The sequence below is a fragment of the Asterias amurensis genome, chromosome 13, assembly GCF_032118995.1.
Source record: "Asterias amurensis chromosome 13, ASM3211899v1".
NCBI classification, from domain to species: Eukaryota; Metazoa; Echinodermata; class Asteroidea; order Forcipulatida; family Asteriidae; genus Asterias; species Asterias amurensis.
Genome location: NC_092660.1, coordinates 15,637,125 through 15,658,703, shown reverse-complemented (window position 1 = coordinate 15,658,703; position 21,579 = coordinate 15,637,125). Strand labels below are relative to the sequence as shown.

The following is a 21,579-nucleotide window of genomic DNA, read 5'->3' as shown; positions in this document are numbered from 1 at the left end:
GTTGTCGTGAAACTAAATAGCATTCATTTTTGGTTTTGCCCTCACTTATAGGCAGCATTACATTTTATCCGACTGTAGTAATAAAGACCATCAACACAAAGGAGGCCAGTTTTCACCGACGACACAGTAGGGTAAGAATATTTATTCGTAACAATCTTTTTCTTACACACTTTGACTTTTGCTTGAAGACAACCACAACAAAACTTACAAGAAAACAGCGGCGAGCAAAACCATGATGACTAATATCAGAATAATGAGTATAACGGCAACAACCGATCCAGCAGCGTTAGGCTCCGAGTAATCTCCATCCACTACGATAGATAATAATACGAGCATGATAATTCATTACGAAGAATAGCAGATGACATGCTTATTGCACCTTCGTTCGGATTATACTGTATCTTTGTTATAGAGGACATCTTTCTTTTTACTCCATGTTGTGCTCGATATGGAGCAAGATGGTGTCTTCAGTGTGGCCTTTGAATATCTTACACAAACTTTTAACGACTTTTAGGGGTTGGTCGAGTAATGTATAATAAAGTATGGAAACATTTGGGGTACCACTTGCCCCTATAATGGCATACCAACATGGTTTTCCCGGGTGCTAACAGTTTCCGATTACAATATATTTAATATTTACGTGTTAAATCCACTTTAGGAATGAACGATATATTAAGAATTACCATCACGGAATGTGATTTATTCAGCCAGGTAGAGTCACCAGTAGTTACATAATCTTGTTTTCTTAAAACGTGGTGATTGTGCAACGCACGATCTTATTTAGGAAGGGTGGCGACTTATTGGCGAGATAATGGGAAAGTGTTTGCAGCAACTGTCTTGACCAGAGATCAATCTTACACTGTTTTAAACTAAATTAAAATCAAACTCACCTTCCACTGTCAATGGTTCGTCATTCCAAACCACGCTCGCTTTCTGTGGCAGAATAAATACAATAAATAAACAGTTAATTTAACAAAATAAACGGTTAACAGTATAAATAAAATAAAAAAAGGTCAGTACACATTGTCAATTGGTTTGGGTTGAAAACAAAGTATGCAAGTTAAAATACATGTAATAACAGTACTTAACAGGTATTATTATTTTTATTAATATTATTCTATTTTTTAAAAGCTAGACACGATGCTATATCTTGTTTTTTCGATAGTATAGTAACTTGCTTTGGCATACCGTTTCATTTATTCTGCTGACAGCACCGACGTAGATCTCGTACACAGCGCCCTCTTGCAGCGGTGGGTTCCAGTAACCGCCGTAGGTTTTGTTGTCACCAACGACAAACTTTTCTGGGAGTCTTCCAGGTAATTCAGCAGCAACATAAGCAGATGGATTGTTGTCGTGGTGCAGAAATTCAGGCGCAGATCGTTTGGATATTTTGCCAGTCAAGGTCGAATCACCAGCAATGCTCTTCACACCAATCTGGTAAGAACTTTAAATAAAAATAAAAAACATGAGCATGAAGAATAGTTTGAAACAATGATGACATACCCTGGGCCGGTTCGAGATCAGGCATATGGGTCCACGATTGTGCCTTTTCTGTTTAAGATGGTTCGTTTTGCCATTTTTAAACGAATTGTTTGTGCTGTTTACATCTTTAGGTAATACAACCTCGCATAATCTTGTTTCATCCACCATTGTCATTTTGACATACGAGTTTTGAAAACAAAGGATGTGTACACAGATTTGTTGTGCCCCCTCTTTACCAAATCACGGACGCGCACGTTGAGTGTCACCCCTAAATGACGAATGCCGTGGTCCAGCTTAGGATATCGTAGCATATGAGCCAGCAAGTGTGTATAAAACAACATTCATAAATACCCCAGACAGTTTCTCTACTCCTATTGGTGGAGAGCGCGTCACGTGGGGGTGTTTAAACGGTTGATAATGACCAGTGTTTATAACCGGCTGGCTTCCGCGTGTTCAATCTTCAAATTTTCAACTGTCAAAGTGTCTGTAATTTTGTTGTTCAACGTTTTTTAACAAAAGGGCATTTATGAATGGGAATGAAAGAGTAGTGGCTCGTTCTTAAACGTCCGTTTAAACACGTCCGTTTAGACATTTCACACGGCAACGACCCTGTCGGCTTTAAACGGCCGTTTAAGAACTCGTCGCTAAACTGTTATTCCCTTATTTATAGTGGAATAATGTCAGTGTGTTCTGATCATTGGCCTCCTTTGAGTCACTGCATGGATAAGTACACATTCCCTGCAAAACATTTTAAAGCATCGGTAGAGCTCCCGGCATTTTTCGCAGATTTCAATGATGATGATACCTTTAAACTTACCCCTCTCATGACATAACAATTATAAGCAATTTACCTGGTATATTTAGAGGCGTTGGTACTAGCTAGTCGGAGGGTCAGATGTGTGACACTTGACTCCGCCCCGATGAGAGCCGGCTTATCAGGTGGAGTAAGATCTAGGATCGAGAAATAGGCAGAAATACAAAACAATCGTGTTCAGCTCGAAGACTTTTGTATGGCCCCTCACAACCCAACCACCCCCCCCCCCTTAAAAAAAACGAAAAAACAACAACAATAACAACAACAAACAAACCACAAACAACAACAAACAAACAAACCAACAATAACCAAAAACAACAACAGCAACAGAAACAACAACATCAACAGCAACAGCAACAACAACAACAGCAACAGCAACAGCAACAGCAACAGCAACAGCAACAGCAACAGCAACAGCAACAGCAACAGCAACAGCAACAGCAACAACAACAACAGCAACAGCAACATCAACATCAACATCAACAACAACACAACACCAACATCAACAACAACACAACACCAACAACAGCAACAGCAACAGCAACAGCAACAGCAACAGCAACAGCAACAGCAACAGCAACAGCAACAGCAACAGCAACAGCAACAGCAACAGCAACAGCAACAGCAACAGCAACAGCAACAGCAACAGCAACAGCAACAGCAACAACACCAACATCAACAACAACACAACACCAACAACAGCAACAGCAACAGCAACAGCAACAGCAACAGCAACAGCAACAGCAACAGCAACAGCAACAGCAAGAGCAACAGCAACAGCAACAGCAACAGCAACAGCAACAGCAACAGCAACAGCAACAGCAACAGCAACAACACACAGACAAAACACTAAACAAACAGTGTAAAAATGTTATGCTCATAATATTCTAACGTGAAAACATTACATAACAATATCTACCATACTATTTACCTGTTGGTAATTCAGTGAAGACTTCCAGTTGTGTAATATTTCCAGTTATATTGGCATTGTTCACTGCCTGAACCCGAACCTCATACTGTGTGGAAGGCTCTAAATCGCCGATAACTGTAATTAAAGGCGCAGCCAATACTTTTGAACTCCAAAATTCTGAGTCACTGTAGAAGTTGAAGCTACGGTCGTATGGGCGGGCATATACACGGTGCTCAACCTGTGGTTTAATGAGTAGACTGTGTGAGTACAAACGAACGAAAGTGAAGATCGGGTCCTTTTTTATCATAAAACGATTTTGGGTTTTCAAAATCATTATTTGAAATAAAATATTAACTATCCACAAAATCTATTTGACATTCCATAATAAGTGTAAAACAGGGTGTTGACATTGAAATCTGGTTTCCATCAAACGTATGCAAAGGTAAGCAGCAACGATGTTAAATTAGGTACAAACCAGACTTGACTCAAGACCCAATCCCGTGCCAATCTCATAAAACTAATATTTTTTTGATGTTCTGCATTCCCAACCTGTTCTCGGGACCCCAGTAGCTACATTTTTACGGCGGCATGTATGCTTTTAGAGGCCTCTCGCACGAGGACGGGACTTGAATCAAGTCTAGTACAAACCAGGATCTAAAACAGCAATATTAAGGGGGTTCCTCATAATGTCTTCTTAAGCGTGCATTTATAGGACTTAATTTCGAGATGAAGCACTGCGTCGAGACAAATATTCCGTTTAAACTATATACTTTAGTCGCCAACCTCCACTGCTGCTGTGATCATTTGTATTATTTGGACAGTGTCTGAGGGTTCTAAAAACAGTAAAACACCGTATACATACAATATAATGTACGATCTTCCCATTCGGATATTGTGGCTTTTCCCAACTGAGGGTGATGCTCGTCTGGGTTATCTCTGTAGCGATCAGAGATCGCGGTTGACTTGGCTCTGTGTGGAAAGGAAACGCATGTCAAGATGATAATTGTTTTACTTTGTTCCTCGTTTCCAAATGTTTGTACACGTCGGCATTGTGTCATGATTGGATATAGCCGTATAAACAAGGAAGTTAACTGCACCAAACCGGTTGTGGATACGTTAATAAAGTCTGTGTTCCATACAATGTAGATGTTCCAAACCGTTTCTGTTCTTAAAGGATTTGGGTACTTTTTGTTACACAAAACACAATGTCCACAGATTTACATTATTAAACTTACACCGTTTGAAGATAATGATAGTAGAAAGCGTACCTTAAAATGTTAGTTGCTGAGATGAGTAAAACAATGTTATGGAAGTACGTTTTTACATGCTAAAATAATTTTCGTCTCATGATCGGTGCACCGAGACGAAAATTATTTTTATGACATTGTTTTACTAATTTCTCAAAAACTACAGCACCTCAGTAAGTAATATTTTCAGGGAAGCTTTCTACTATAATTATCTTCAAACTGTGTTAGTTTAATGTAAATCTGTAGACAATGTGTTTTTTTCCTACAAAAAGTACATAGACCCTTAACACTGGGTGGTGAACTCACTGTGCGATACGTTCGTTGTTGGTGAACATAACCCGGATGAGTAGGGACCACATGATCCAACGAAACACCATCGAGCCCGTAATTTCATACATTTCCATTTGAACAATATGCATGATACGTTTACGTCAGTATAGACCCGCTTTGTTTTTAGGCCCATTAACTGTATTGTGATGGGTTGTTTTGCTTGCACTTTTTTGACCGACAGTCTCATATTTATTAGGGCTTTCTGATGCTGTGTGGCCATGGTTGGTTCGGTAAACTTGTGTATTTATGGAACATGATAGAGCAATTAAATTGTTTTCAAAGACCTAACTACTTTGCGCGATTTAATTTCGTAGGGTTTAAATAAAAAAATTATTCGAAAACAAAATTAATAGTAATAGTATTACCTCCAGGATCAGTAGTAACGGTTGCGATGTCACTCCATGGACCATGTCCAACACTTGTCTCAGCTCGGACCTGGAAGATAATTATCAAAACGTGAAAATTTAAATAAAATACAAGATGATATTTCTTGAATCTTGGACATGGCAGTATTCATTTGGTGATGAGGGCATGTTTTGATTGTGTCCATTCTTCTGGTCTATGGGCTTAAATTTCGTAATACATATTGAAGATATGTCTTACAGGTCCATGTCTTGCTGTGGTTGTTAAATTGTTGACGGTTGTTTTGTGGAGGAATAATTTTTGTTTTCTTCTTCTTCTTCTTTTGTCTTCTATGTATTTTCGATTTTTTTTTTTTTTTCAGTTTGAATGCAGTTGATATTAAACTTGGATAAGTTATAATTTAACAGGTGTCTTTGCAGAAGAGTAATATTAAGCTTAAGAGATGATTTAAATCTGCAAATTGACTTACATGAATACTATGATGTCGACTTGGGTTGATAATTTAACTCTCAAAGTCAACTTACTGACACTAAGATGTCAACTTGTCCAGACAATTTGTATCTCAAAGACGGTTTTTCATGAAAATGTTGCTTCTCAAAGTCGACTTATCGCCACGACAAACACGACAAGTTGATTGCTGAGGTTAATGTTTACTCGTGAAAATGCTACGAAACTTCTGGCACTCCGCAGAGGTAAAGATGCTATGTCAGTTTTTTGGCCCCAAACATTAAAAATAGATTGTTTTGAGTGAATGGTATTTCAAAGAGTATCACCCGCTCTATCGAAAAAAAGTGTAACTTTTACTTTTAATGGTCAGAAATTTAAATGACAAAAATTTAAAACGTTTCTTATAAAACACATAAGAATTCGTCACGTGATATATTGTCGGGATCCCGACAAAAACTAATTTTGAGCACTTTATTTCACTGCTACTAATAATAGGCGGACTTTTTCGACCCCCATCAAAATACCTATTGAATTTTAAATCAAATTTTGTGTGTCAAATCGGCCAAAAATCTGACATAGCAAAATCTGCACTTGCATTTACAAAAAAATATATATTCAACAGGATCCAAAAATAATATCGTGTTTTGTGTTTTTAATAATTTTACAATGTATTACCTGGAATGAGTAGCTTATACTTCCTTCCAAATTCGAGATCTTCCTCGTCTGGTACTGACTAGCAAGCTGCTTAGTGATTCTCACTGTATCTCCCAATGCCTGGTTCCCCGTCTTCCAATAGCGGATCTCGTAGCTAATGATGATGCCATGAGGAGGACTAGGAGTGTTCCACGCTACGGTGATCCTGTCGCTCCTCGTAACTGGAAAAGTGACTTTGCTTGGGGGCGGAGGAACTGAAATAATATGTTAACAATACTTCCAGTACTTCTATACTAATATAAAACACACACTATAATAATACGTGAGAGAAATATCCAAGCAAACATGAAGTACACCAGGATGGTTCAACTATTAAGACAGAGCCACCATCGTTTTGTAACTAATTAGTGTTTGTGTGTTTCTTGTGGTCAGGTATGTTGGGGGAACTCATTTTGTTCACATTCAGCTGAAAGTTACCTGGAAGTGGTATTTTGTCAAAATAAAGCTTTTGTCACTATAAAATTTGTTTTGATGAGTGGAATATGAATAAACAATTAACTAAGGTTTTACAAAATTAGTTTCCATGTTATTTACAAATTTGAAAATAAGCCCGACCCGAGAGGGCGATGTTTGTGACGTCAATCGAGGCGCGATGACAACACAATATAGTGACGCTTCGCGCAAGCTAAAAACATGCCCTCAAAATTGAACAATACATGATTTTTTTCATGTTAGGCAAATGCTCCTTTAGGTTCGTTACGTCTTTCAGGTACCTTCTTCGACTACCCAACTAGCTGGACAAATTATTGGGATGGCGTTATGTTTTAGAAAAGAACTTTTCTCTTAATGTCAAAATGTGTAGTGTATTCCGGATTCTCGAAGCACGACGGCTCGAAGTATCTGCTGCACAGCACTGGAAAAGACTTCGGACCGGACCACTTTACAAACTGACCCCCATCTTTAGTTGTTTTGCTGCATCCAGCAGCAATACACCGGATCGACATTGCCGGAAAAATGCAAGAAACAAACTTTTTCGAAACGTACAAACTCACGACTAAGACTTGAATGTACTTGCACGTACGTGTGTTCGATGTTCGATCGAGGCAAAGTCTGCCTCGATTGACGTCACAAAAGGGGTAGGCGGAGTCACCCCCACACAACTTTATTTATTTGTTTTCAACATATAATAAGTCGTTAAAACAATTACTCAAAACAATTATTTTGTTGTTCAGGAACATATACTCTAATGTTTGAAAACAAATATATATTTCCAGGTGGCTTGAATGTTTGGGAAGGGGCAGTCGGGTGAGATGTTATTTGTTGTTACATCTAGTCTTATAAGAGAAAACATAGTAATCTATGTTTAAAAGTTGTATTATACATGTTGGTGACTGAAACTAGTAAAAACAATCATTGTCTTTATGTAGTGCATTATAGGCCTGTAGACATTAAACGATATTACACTACTTACTTCCTTCTTTTGTTTGAGTCGTATATGAAGCAACTGGTCCTGAACCAAACTGATTCTCTGCAGATACTGACAGTGTGTATGACGTGAAGGGAACTAGACCAGTGAACTCTACCCCCGTACCAGAGGTTGTATCTTCCTCGAATACTCCTTCTTTACTGTCAATGAGTCTGCAATGATACTGGGTTATGATTCCGTTACGCTGACCACACGCTGGTTGTTTCCATGAGAATGCTATGGTTTGGTTGGTAATATCAGTAGACTCCACATCTCTTGGAGGACCGGAAGGTGCTAAAATTGGGAACAATTTTTTACACAAATAAACAAACGATGGTCTGTTTACTAAGTGTCGTGATTGTATACATACAGCAGTGCATCAACGATTTCATCCTTCAGTCAGAACGACATTTGAGTTTACCAACAATACATTCAAGTAAACATTGAACATGTTCAATTCATTTGTTATAATTTATTTACACACTATACCATTACCAATTTCCTCCCTTGATCAATGAAGATGATAATAAGAAAAAACAAAATATTTATAATGCGCAAACTCCAGGGTCACGTGCCCTATGCATACCTTTGCATCCATTTTGCTATTTTGTTTTGACTAACAATTGCAATCCTTCAATAAAGGAAAGCGATTTGTTTTATTGGTAAAAGCTCCATTAACCCACATCTTGACTTTAATCAAGGCGTACAAACCAGTTTTAATATACCTACCAGTGTCGTTGGTGATGACTATCGCTGATGCTTTTCCCCCTGCTCCTGCACTATTAGAAGGCGTGACGTACACGATGTATGTAGAGTGAGGGTATAATCCAGCTATGGTTGTTGGTGACTGGGAGCCATCGAGCCACTGCTCACGATTCTGGGAAACTTCACTGTCACACTGGTCCCTTTAAATATGAAAATTATTTTAAAGGATTTATTCCTAGTACAACAACTAAAGGAAAATTGTTATAAAGGATATCACACCATCGGTTATTTTGTGCGAAAAAAACACATAAATCTGAGTGGCTGGCATTAATCTGAAATATCGTTCCTGCGCCTGTTTAGAGTGTTTGCGTCTGCGATTACCGAGATAAAAGAACAGTGACGAGTTTAAGCTATTGGACGGACATTACTATTATTAACAGGTTCATATTTAACTGTATTTTTTTTAGATTTGGTTATTTTTCAAATTTACAGCTTAAAATTGTCATTATGATCTGTAAATTGCTCTCGAAACAGGATTTTAAAGCAACAAATTTTTGTTTTACCATTTTTTCCTCCAAGTCGTGAAAAATATGCTGTAAAATTTACGACTCAATCTAATTTTGCTATGCTAACTTTTTCAAAATGGATAAATCACACGTATTTGTTGCATTATATCACACTCATTGTCGTGTTTTAGTTTCAAGGGATACAACAATCTATCCCTTCCTCTTTTTCGGTTGGTTGTGAGCAGCAAAGGATAAACAAATTTATCCCTTCCACTTTTCAGCTTGATTTGAGCACCAAAGGATAAACACATCTACCCCCTCCTCTTTTTGGCTAAGTTTGTGCACCCGATGTTGACTTTGTTCTCCCAAATATATTTTATGGAGAAAAAACAGCATAATTTCAACACTTTGAAAACATCTTCAAGAAAAGTTGCTATATATTACCAACAAAAGTACAAATCAAATTTTTTTTTATTGAATTGTGAACCTGTTTATTTTTGGTTATTTGTCAAATTCATACCTTAAAATTTTCATTATGGTCTGAGAATTGCTCTCGAAACAAGATTTTAAAGCAATAAGTTTTTGTTTTACCATTTTATCCTCCAACTCGAGAAAAACATGCTGTAGATTTTACGAATCAATCTAATGTTGCTATGCTAACGTTTTAAAACTAGATAAATTCCACTTATTTATTACAATATATCGCACATTTTGACGTATTTGAGTTTCAAGGGATAAACAAATCTACACCTCCTTTTTCTTGCTAAGTTTGTGCACCCGATACTGAATTTGTGCTCCCAAAAATATTTTATGGGGAAAAACAACATAATTTCAACACTTTGAAAACATCTTCAAGAAAATTTGCTATATATTACCGAAAAAGGCAAAAAAAAAAAAAAATGGTAGTTAATTCTGAACCTGTTTATTAAAATAACTTACACATTCAAACAATGGTCGGCTGACCATCGCTTCAATATGATACAGCATTTCATTTCTTTTTTAAGTGAAGAACCGATATCACATGATATTTGAAAAAATGTACTCTCATTCAAGTTATAGTATTTTTTAAGGTTTTATATGTCTGTAGATGTTTTCTAATTAATGACTTTATCGGTGGATAAGATCAAGATCTGAGATGAAACAAACAATTGCATAGTTATACTAAACAGTTTATATTATACGAAATACTTAAGCATTGAATTTGCCTGCTATTTGGTGATTATAAAACACGTACCTGTTCGTGAGTTGATATTCTACTGTGTATTTAGAGACCGGACAGTTGTTGGCGTTGGGGTTCTGCCAAACAACATGGATCTGAGTTGCGTCTGAGGTTGGGTTTGCCCGTTGCGTGGTCACTCGTCCTGGAGCTAGTTTATAAAGACAGATGTTATGTTGTTATTCGTTTCTTTAAGTTTGTTTGTCCAATATTGCATCCATGAGAGCAAAATGAAGCAGCGAATTAAACCCAGCCATTTAAAGCAATTTCCAATATTATTGAAATAATCAAGCAGCTCTAGGCCTACTTGTCGTCCTTCTTCTTGGTGCTTTTATAAGAACAATAATATGCAACTTATTTTGTAGTCAAAACTCGACATGCAGCCCACAAAGGTACTTTACTTCTTGGTAAGCACGTGTCTCGGACATTCTCCCCCGCGAAGCTGTGTTTGTAATGCGTTTTTACCGTCAGACTAATGTTGGTAAACAGTTCCATGTTATGTACATACCGACAGTATCTGTGGTCTCTTCCTGCTCAAATGATGTGCCTTCGCTTGGTCCGAGGGTAGCTACTACAATGGTGTATGATGTACATGGAGACAAGTTGACAAACCGTACAGACGTTCCTCTTACATCCACACTCTGTTGATGTTGGGCATGTCCTGTTAGATACAACTCAGCTCTGTAACCTGTGATGTTGCCTCCTCTGCTACCACACGGGATGGGGTTCCAGGTGATGCTGATGCTACTGGCAGTCACTTCACTTTCATTAAACGTAGGCGCAGCTTGGGGGCCTAATGTAAATCATAAAATAATACAGTCGTTTATGGTTCATAGCAATCCCTTTTTTATGTGGTTGTACATAAAACATACCGATCTTAAATAATGAGTGAGCTCAAATAATTGAAATGTTCAAAATGACCTTTGGAATGTAAACGCCGCGTTGTTGTTATCAATTCACAAGGGTCGTGATGCTCAACCAACTCACAAGAATTGCTTTGAAATCAAGCGCCTGTCACATTATGACGATGATACACTATAATCTGCATGGTCTAGATGGTGTGGCTGGAATCACCGACATTTAATGTAAATTGCAATGCTCTAAAATAATTAAAGAGTATGCCGCAGTTAATTTGTTCCACTATCTGCAAAAGATAAATAATTACATCTTTTGCGCATTTGTGTTGGACGTAAATCAAACAATTATAACACATGCATTTTTACAGTAAATACTTACTTCTTTCACTCGTGATTTTTGATTTAGCTGTCGCTGTTCCGTCCCCAGCTTCATTTCGCGAGATAACACTGACCCTATATTTAGAGTGTGCTTTCAATCCTTCTATTAAGACTGAAGTATCGGAAGTGTTTAGTGATGAAATACCGGCATGGTCAACCTCCTGACATTGCTCCAGGTTGATGAGTTCATAGGTCACCAGGTAGCTAGAAGCGAGGCAAGGATTGCCAGAGTTGGTACCAGGTGCTGTCCATGATACTCGCAGTTGATCATGGCGTTTTCGACTGATAGTAAAGTCAGTAACAGCTTCTGGAGCTATGGAAATGCCATGCACGAAATAGTAGATTGCGATCAACGGTTAAGGGGAAATCAATATACTTACACGTTCATGATATCAAAAACACCACACAACAAGATTTAGTGAATAAAAACATTATTAACCAGAGGCCCGGTTTTATTGGTAAATATCTGTATTAAACATTAGTTGACAAAGTTGTCATAATTTGTTTTCTATTTTTTTTTCTCGTAATTTGGGTGTGATCCCTAGCAACACGGCAGTTAACGGTCAATCCTTGGTTCAACCCCAAAAATCGAAAATTAAATTGATTACTATTTTGTTATCTGACCCATACGTACCGACTGACTCAGTTGTTTCCTGTTGGTTAAACGATGTCGTTCCGCCAGTACTAATAGTAGTGACATTGATTGTGTACGATGTGCATGGGGATAAGTTGTCAAACTGTGCATGCGTGTTTGGCACTTGAACAGGTTTACTGGCTTGGCTCTGTGGAGACAAGGTCACGTTGTAACCAATAATACTACCTCCTCTACTGCCACATGGGATGGGGTTCCATGTGATGTAGATGCTACTAGATGTCACTCTACTGCTATTTAATGTGGGCGCAACGCCGAGACCTAATCGGGAGACAATGTTAACATATTTCAAGGGGGAGTCAGACAATCTGCAGATCTCTCAATAAAAATTACATTGACCTAATGCCTATCTCACTCCGAGGCTGACAGAATAGATATAATAAATGGTAGATCAATAAAGCATTGATGAATTTCACCTACTTCTTTCTGTTGTAATCGCTGATTTGGATTTCGTGGGTCCATCACCAGCTTCATTGCTCGATGTGACATTTATCCTGTATGTGGAGTATGGATGAAGACCATCGACAGTGATGGTTGTATCGGAAGTGTTCAGTGATGAAACACCGACATGGTCCACCTCCTGACATTGCTCCAGATTGATGAGTTCATAGGTCACAAAGTAGCCAGTAGCAAAGCACGGATTGTTGTGATTGACATCTCTGTTTTCCCAAAACACAACCAGTCTACCTTGGCTGTCAGCTTCGATTTGAACATTCTTGACACCCAAAGGTTCTGTATAAAATGCATATCATCAAAACTAAGGCACAATAACTTCCAAAGATCAAGATTTTCAAAAATCTATGAACACAAATTACATTATTATTAGCAACTAGGCCTGCTTACGAAACAAAAATTAAACATTTCTACGATTTGAATTCCCCTAAGTAATGATTCTTACAATTTTGTTGGTGGCATTGGGTGAATGGCAGACCTTGAGAAGTAAAAACTTGTCAAAACACTAGCATCACATTGCGGTAATTATGACACCACTTCACTACTTTGAACAACTAATACACAAACTTGATTGTAATGAATTTGCACAATAATGTAGACCCTCTCGCGCAAAACGAAACAACAGGTTGTTTGTTATAATATCATTTTCATAAACAAATAAATAATAATTTGGACTGCGTGAATGCTTCAATAATATGGCTATCATGACGTTGAATATAATAATGAATTACTTTTTATTGCTGTACTTTGCCTAATCTTATTTGACCATGGTCCTTTTCCAATGCTGGTCGAGGCTCTCACTTGAATGATATATACAGTGCATGGCGTCAGGGAAGTCATACTTATAAGTTCATTCACTGCTGTGTTAGAGCCGATGAAGTTGGTATCATCTTCTTTTCGATACCTGTACTCATACTCTGTTATATGTCCACCTGTTTTTCCACAGGGAAGCTCCCAGGCAAACTCGATGTAATCTTTAGATGTTGAAGCGACAGTTACAGTTGGTGCTTCTGGTCCTGTTTAGGAAAGCCACATTAAACAAAATATATAATTATTAAGAAAACACCTTCACAAATGGAGTTGTTTACAAATGTGTACAGTCTCCATAGGTCTACGAGGCTCACACAGTGGAAGAAAAGGCAAACTTTTATACTAACTTGATTGTTCTGTTGTCGCGGTACCGCTGACGGCTGTACTATATCCAACTTGATTTCTGGATGTAATATTCACCATGTATGTTGAGTATGCTTCAAGTCTGTCGATAGTGATTGAAGTGGACGTTGTATTCAATGTGTCAATACGTCTATTGACCATCAGACACTGCTCAAGGTTAATAAGATCATAGGTCACCATGTATCCATTGGCAGGGCAATGATGTGTGTTTCTTGCCTGCCAAGACACATTCAGATTACCATGGCCGTCTGGTTTGATATCCAATAACTTAATTGTCCGAGGGGCTGTACAAAAATAAATCACAACAATATTGCATAATTAAAAAAACAAAAAAACATAGTAAGTAAGCATGACTTCCAAAGATTAAGACAGATTTGACAAAGGTTTTGAAACCATCCCGAAAAGGTTTAACCCAGAACATGTGCATATGACTGAAAAAGAAGGCTATATTTTTGATGATTTGAGTTCTCTTTAAAAGCAGTGGACACTATTGGTAATTGCTCAAAATAATTATTATCCAAAAAACTTACTTGGTAACAAGCAATGGGGAGAGGTTAGAAGTATTGTAGTTTTAGAGAAAGGAGTAATTTTCCACGAATTTGATTTCGAGACCTCAGATTTAGAAGTTGAGGTCTCCAAATCAAGCATCAGAAAGCACACAACTTCGTGTGACAAGGGTGATTTTTTCTTTCATTATTGGCTCGCAACTTCGACAACCAATTGAGCCCAAGTTTTCACAGCTTTGTTATTTTAAGCATATATTGAGATACACCAAGTGAGAGCACTGGTCTTTGACAATCACAAATAGTGTCCATTAATTTCCCCAAGTTTCCCTAAAAAAATTATTTGTTTAATAACAAGCATTAGTTTTGTCTCTTTTCACGGTGCAGAGATGGTATCGTCGTGACAACTATTCGTTAAATGCGAGTCATGTTTTTTGGGGCAAGTATTTACAGCATGACCCTTGCTTTTATTTGTATTATTATTATTACCTTGTTTGTTTGTTTCTTGCCAAGTCTCATTTGACCATGGACCTTCTCCAATGCTATTCCAAGCTCTCACTTGAAATATATATGAAGTACATGGTGTCAGGGAAGTAATCCTGATAAGTTTATTCGCTGTTGCGATAGGCTGGATGAAGTCTTTTTCATGTTCTGTTCGATACCTGTACTCATACTCTGTTATATGTCCACCTGTTTTTCCACAGGGAAGCTCCCAGGCAAACTCGATGTAATCTTTAGATGTTGAAGCGACAGTTACAGTTGGTGCTTCTGGTCCTGTTTAGGAAAGCCACATTAAACAAAATATATAATTATTAAGAAAACACCTTCACAAATGGAGTTGTTTACAAATGTGTACAGTCTCCATAGGTCTACGAGGCTCACACAGTGGAAGAAAAGGCAAACTTTTATACTAACTTGATTGTTCTGTTGTCGCGGTACCGCTGACGGCTGTACTATATCCAACTTGATTTCTGGATGTAATATTCACCATGTATGTTGAGTATGCTTCAAGTCTGTCGATAGTGATTGAAGTGGACGTTGTATTCAATGTGTCAATACGTCTATTGACCATCAGACACTGCTCAAGGTTAATAAGATCATAGGTCACCATGTATCCATTGGCAGGGCAATGATTTGTGTTTCTTGCCTGCCAAGACACATTCAGATTACCATGGCCGTCTGGTTTGATATCCAATAACTTAATTGTCCGAGGGGCTGTACAAAAATAAATCACAACAATATTGCATAATTAAAAAAACAAAAAAACATAGTAAGTAAACATGACTTCCAAAGATTAAGACAGATTTGACAAAGGTTTTGAAACCATCCCGAAAAGGTTTAACCCAGAACATGTGCATATGACTGAAAAAGAAGGCTATATTTTTGATGATTTGAGTTCTCTTTAAAAGCAGTGGACACTATTGGTAATTGCTCAAAATAATTATTATCCAAAAAACTTACTTGGTAACAAGCAATGGGGAGAGGTTAGAAGTATTGTAGTTTTAGAGAAAGGAGTAATTTTCCACGAATTTGATTTCGAGACCTCAGATTTAGAAGTTGAGGTCTCCAAATCAAGCATCAGAAAGCACACAACTTCGTGTGACAAGGGTGATTTTTTCTTTCATTATTGGCTCGCAACTTCGACAACCAATTGAGCCCAAGTTTTCACAGCTTTGTTATTTTAAGCATATATTGAGATACACCAAGTGAGAGCACTGGTCTTTGACAATCACAAATAGTGTCCATTAATTTCCCCAAGTTTCCCTAAAAAAATTATTTGTTTAATAACAAGCATTAGTTTTGTCTCTTTTCACGGTGCAGAGATGGTATCGTCGTGACAACTATTCGTTAAATGCGAGTCATGTTTTTTGGGGCAAGTATTTACAGCATGACCCTTGCTTTTATTTGTATTATTATTATTACCTTGTTTGTTTGTTTCTTGCCAAGTCTCATTTGACCATGGACCTTCTCCAATGCTATTCCAAGCTCTCACTTGAAATATATATGAAGTACATGGTGTCAGGGAAGTAATCCTGATAAGTTTATTCGCTGTTGCGATAGGCTGGATGAAGTCTTTTTCATGTTCTGTTCGATACCTGTATTCGTACTCCGTTATATTACTTCCACCTTTACTTCCACAAGGAAGCTCACAGGCGACCTCGATGTAATCTGTAGATGTTGAGTTTACAATTACAATTGGTGCTTTTGGTCCTGTAAAAAAAAAAAATACAGTAATTAGGAAACAATTCCTTTACACAATGGAGTTGTATACAGACTTCAGTCTTCATGGGATTAATAAGAACAGCACAGTTGAAGAAGCAAAACATAACTCTCCTGGATATATCACACCAAATCTTAATACTAACTTGATGGTTTTGTTGTTATGGTACCAGTGATGAATGCACTTCCAACTTGATTTCTGGATGTAATATTCACCATGTATGTTGAGTATGCTTCAAGTCTGTCGATGGTGATTGAAGTGGACGTTGTATACAATGTGTCAATACGTCTATTGACCATTTGACACTGCTCTATGTGTATGAGGTCATAGGTCACCATGTAGTCAATGGCTGGACAAGGCTTGTCGGTAACAAAAGCAAGCCACGATAGCGACAGTTGAGTATCAGTGATGTCTAAGATGGTTACGTTTGTTACAGGATTGGGAACTTTAAGAAGAAACAGATACAAGAAAGAAAAAACTACAATTACCATCCCGACATTTCCATGCTAGTAAAACTTGTTTGTTTATCATTATTCATTAGTTGATTACGGACTTGAGTCACTGATGTAAATTGTAGAACTTTGTTAACTGCTCAACACAAATTTTGTATAATTCTAGCCGGAACTTGAATATAAAATGTTTGACGCCTCGTCCTCGTGTGTTGTCAGGTACCTTAATTATTCCCAAGCTTGCAAAACACAAGGTGATCTATAGTTACTTGTTCCTGAACATTACTTCTGACTTTTAGCACATTGAAAAAGAGGACAACGCAAGCCATTGTATCAGCGTGTTTCAATAAGTAGCTATGGTTAATTGGCACCTGAAACCAAATTAATAACACAAACATATTACTTTAACATTATGTAGAATTTGCTTCTTTTAATTACAATTTACCGTTTGATTTAGTTGTTAAGTAAGGTACCATACTGTAATTTCCGATGCCTTTACTCGTTTGTGCAGCTACTTCGAGTTGATATCTTGTGCAATGATTCAAGTTGAGGTTGACAGAAATACCCTCGATTTCAACAGGTTCCACTTCACTCCCACGTCCATCAAGGACCTTATATACGTAGTTCACAATACTGAAACCTTTTGCTGGGCAAATTACCGGTTCCCAAGATAATGTGTGAGTGAATGAATCATTAGCAGAATAAGAAGACACGCTGAAACGTTTCGGTTCCATATCGGGATCTGAAATGGAGACCAACGACGCATTGTCACTGCTCAATGAGCAAAAAGGAGCGAGATAGTAGCTAATAAAACAGAATGAACAGAATTAAAGGAATGCGTTGCCTTGGATTGGTCGAGTTGGTCTTTAAAAGGCGTTTTCAACCGTTTGTTATGATTTTAAAAGTAGAATGATAATGATCCACACAAGTATCACTCGAAATTGCGTGGTTTTCCTTTTACCTCGTCGACTAGCACGGTCGGCCATTTTTTTCTTCGCATAAATGGCCGACCGTTTTAGTTCGCGACGTATAATCAAAACCGTGCCATTTTGTTGATCATTATATTCTAGTTTTAAAACATCTTTCTAATCATACACATTTCATAACAAACGTTTTCAAACGCTTTTTATAGACCAACTCGTCCGATCCAAGGCAACGTGTTCCTTTAAAGCATGGGTACAAAAACTCACACGGACATTCTCGGAAAGGCACATGAACAACGCCTACCATATTAGTTTTGGGAAATAACATACCTTACCACTTTCACTTATAAGAATTTAATTTGCAATTTGAATATCTATTTATTTTAGTTAATTTTGAGCAAAATACGATTGTCTTATTGAACCACTAAGTTGAAGAGTTTAGTTGTAGTGAGAAAGCAGCATTGCTTATACTGGCAAATGAGATGAAAGCAACCTACCTAATGCTGTGCATGTTGTATTGCACGATCGTTTATTGTCAAAGTGAAGACATTGCTCTGTTGAAAAAAAAAAACAGGAACGCAGAACAGCTTGAAGGAAAGTATGTGTTTGGTAATCACTTAAACAAATAATGACGATACAAAACTTTGTCATAAACCTAGCCACAGCTTTCGATAGTGAAAATTATTGTTCACATTAATGTGGTTTAATGCAAACAGATTTGTATGCCAGAAATGAGAATCGAAGAATTGTTGTATTGTGAAAAGGCCTTATGTCTTTACCTTGACAGCTATTTCCTATGTATCCCGTTGCACAGTCTCCATGACATTCACCTGTTGTTCCATTGCACACAATCCCGTCGGCACAGTTACAAGTTTTTGTACAGTTGTTACCGAATTTGCCAGCAGTACATTGTACTGCAAAAACAGCAAGAGAGATGTGGTGGATATTAACATAACATATCAAATTCGGTACTTCTTAAATTACAACTTGAAAGCTGTAGTACTTACCTTGACAGTTAACTCCTTTGTATCCCGCTGCACAATCTCCATTACACCGACCCGTTGTTCCATCACATGACGCCCCTTCGGCACAGTGACATATCTGGGCACAGTTGGCACCGTATGTTCCATCATTACAATCTGAACCAGTTAAGAAAGAACCAGAGAGAAAGCGCTAAAACACTGAACATTTGACTCCCTAAGTCTTGGAATAAATAAGTAATAGTGCTATGATACGCCTGAGCACTATTTTATAAATCTAATCACTTTTTTGTCAATGAGTCTGTTGCACTGCTGCATTGGCTATCATGATACATCAACTATTTTATGAAAAGTAGTGTACACAGGACGAACTTTTTGTTGCCTATCGGGGATGCTCAACATTAAGTCGGTCTTGTTGTATATCAATGATAAAGTGTAAGTAAGTATTTGTTTACCATTATCTCATTTAAAGGTGAAATCCTTATTACACCTGCCTCAACAGGTAATAGACGCGCAACACGGGAAAGAGAAGGGTGTACTCAGCAGCGTGTATTTTTGTTTCATGGAAAGTCTTAGCAATTCAAAACATTGGTGTTTTTAGCCCAAGAACACCTTTAGTTTAGCCACGGCACATTCTTTGAAGATGCTTACTGACTGTATGAGTTAAAAGGAAGTGTACCTGTATTGCACTCAAGTCCCTGGTACCCAGCGGCACAGCTACAACCGTATGGATCTGGTAAACAGAACAGCATTCCTCTGCAGGTAGAATCAGTTGATGGCAATCCAACAGCATTGCAGCGAAGGCTCCCTTTTTGGCCAAAGGTGTTTGGTCCTTTTACTAAGTATAGTTCACATGAAATCAACTTCAATTATAATTACTGGTCGTATTACATTTATATGCACATGCTTGTATATTTGTTTGACACGAGCAGCACACGGTGTTCATTACGTCGAATCATTGTCACTCAAGAAATATCGGGTCAAATCCAATATCGAAAAAGCAACATTGATATTCGCTGTGCAGTCCTAGTTGAATGGAAATGTCCAATATCAAGTTAACTTTACTGTCATTGAAAAAGAAATACTTCACTGGCTCATCAGTAACATATAGCTGGCTACGTTACGGTTGTGTCAAGATCTTTAGTTTATGATATGCTTCTGCAATTACACTCGATAGTAAACTGACTTTGTGTTGTGTTTTGGGTTTGTTTCAAATCATCCGCTGTACAATATCGTCCTTTTTTTAAATACTTACTTCTTCCACAACGTTGACCACCAAATCCAGGTGGACAAATGCATTCACCACCAACGTCATCACAAACACCACCATTAAGACATCTCGGACACGTTGTGCTACAGACTGGTGGACTATATTTATTTTTCGGGCATCCTGTCACAGAAAAAAAAACATATCTGACAATACTTTTTGTACTCAGCAATGTTCAACATATTTAATGTCTCAAAAAAAAAAAACCCGCTTCCCTTTGAAAAATAAAGTAGTTTCACTTTGAATTTCATGGGACTTGTTTGACAGCGGTTCACATCAATTGCATAGCGCTTGGTTTTGGTCTGTTTGAGAGGAAAATGATTGCAAATACTCTTGTATGAACGTGAAGCAATGTTTAATCGAGATGATCCGGTTCAGATATAGTCACGGCAACTCGACGTGAGATCTAGACAATTGTATATAAAACCTAAACAGATCATTGCCATTTGATTGGATGAATGTCTGTACGTGATAGAAAGCATGTACAATTGCACGCTAGGTCATACACAGTACAATTTTCGTACGTGCATTTTTCTTCCTTTCACCGTACATTTTCCATACGATTGTTTTCCATTGCACGCTCGCCCGTCATCAATAACTTTGAGAAAGCATTCTTGTACAGAACATTACGTTATGGTTTGGTGTGTTTTCAAACAAATTGACAATTGTCAAGTTTATTTTTGTATGTGTTTTTTATTCGTGCAATAGTATGAAAATAAACTTAACACAAAAAACCCTGGCGAAAGCTACCCATAAAGAGGATGATTGATGTTTGTTAAAACCAGGTTGGCAATTTTGGCCACATCACCACTCTTGCCTTGACCAAAAGTTGTGCAAAAACATCGACAGTGCATGTAAAAGTGCAAAACAGTGATCTTAACATCTTAATTTGAAATGGGACTTCCAAGGTGAGCCATATCCCCAGTGGTATGGCTTGTAGTTTTGTTTTAAGTTATGATGGTGGACGACCCCATAAATTGAATACCTTTAATCATTCATTGGGTGAGTAAACTAAACAGAGAAGCTAAAACCTACAACGAATTGCCCAATAGACAAGAAAATCGTTCGGATTACCTCTAACGACTAGTCTCATTAGCGCTTGGTTTCCTTTAGCACGTTGATGCAGAAAGTGACACTCATAAATACCGTTGTCATTTGAACTGGCATTGGTTATGTCGAACTGCAGAGTGCCTGTTTTTATCACCTCGCCGCCATTTTTTCTCCATTTTATGTCAGAAATCTGATCGTCCTGTTTTTTTCTTGTAACTGTCAGACTGACATCGTCATGGAGGCTTACGGTACGGGTAATGAATGTGGGTGAAAGAGTTGCTGTGGAGGTAAAAAAATACACTAAGTGGCATGAAGCTGTATCACCTATAAATTTTAAAGTAACCTGGAAGTTGTATTTTTTTTAAATAAAGCCTTTGTCACTAAAACGTGTGTGTTTTATGAGAGGAATGTGAATAAACAGTTAACTAAAGGTTTAAAGTAATCGTTTTGATTGTATTTACAAATTTACGAGTAGGCCCCGACCCGAGAGGGCGCTGTTCGTGACGTAATTCAAGTTGTACTACAGCCAAATCT

At 37.7% G+C, this 21,579-nt stretch overlaps 1 protein-coding gene across 1 annotated transcript in view; it reads right to left on the bottom strand.

The window, feature by feature from the left end:
- LOC139946275 (receptor-type tyrosine-protein phosphatase F-like) overlaps positions 1-21,175 on the bottom strand; it is a 40,978-nt gene extending 19,803 nt beyond the window's left edge. Inside the window, exons 1-28 of the mRNA XM_071943899.1 lie at positions 21,070-21,175; positions 19,984-20,118; positions 19,408-19,566; positions 18,756-18,887; positions 18,528-18,662; positions 18,246-18,302; positions 17,271-17,567; positions 16,522-16,821; positions 16,079-16,366; positions 15,071-15,370; positions 14,645-14,929; positions 13,637-13,936; positions 13,211-13,495; positions 12,447-12,758; positions 12,009-12,287; positions 11,376-11,687; positions 10,648-10,932; positions 10,158-10,290; positions 8,442-8,617; positions 7,719-8,006; positions 6,269-6,501; positions 5,149-5,218; positions 4,069-4,175; positions 3,228-3,444; positions 2,334-2,433; positions 1,189-1,444; positions 891-933; positions 209-311 (exon numbers count right to left, since the gene is read on the bottom strand). Coding sequence (XP_071800000.1) covers positions 209-311; positions 891-933; positions 1,189-1,444; positions 2,334-2,433; positions 3,228-3,444; positions 4,069-4,175; positions 5,149-5,218; positions 6,269-6,501; positions 7,719-8,006; positions 8,442-8,617; positions 10,158-10,290; positions 10,648-10,932; positions 11,376-11,687; positions 12,009-12,287; positions 12,447-12,758; positions 13,211-13,495; positions 13,637-13,936; positions 14,645-14,929; positions 15,071-15,370; positions 16,079-16,366; positions 16,522-16,821; positions 17,271-17,567; positions 18,246-18,302; positions 18,528-18,662; positions 18,756-18,887; positions 19,408-19,566; positions 19,984-20,118; positions 21,070-21,088 — 5,606 coding nt within the window. The 5' untranslated portion in view covers positions 21,089-21,175. The remainder of the gene's footprint in view (positions 1-208; positions 312-890; positions 934-1,188; positions 1,445-2,333; positions 2,434-3,227; positions 3,445-4,068; positions 4,176-5,148; positions 5,219-6,268; positions 6,502-7,718; positions 8,007-8,441; positions 8,618-10,157; positions 10,291-10,647; positions 10,933-11,375; positions 11,688-12,008; positions 12,288-12,446; positions 12,759-13,210; positions 13,496-13,636; positions 13,937-14,644; positions 14,930-15,070; positions 15,371-16,078; positions 16,367-16,521; positions 16,822-17,270; positions 17,568-18,245; positions 18,303-18,527; positions 18,663-18,755; positions 18,888-19,407; positions 19,567-19,983; positions 20,119-21,069) is intronic.
- Positions 21,176-21,579: the final 404 nt, after the last annotated feature.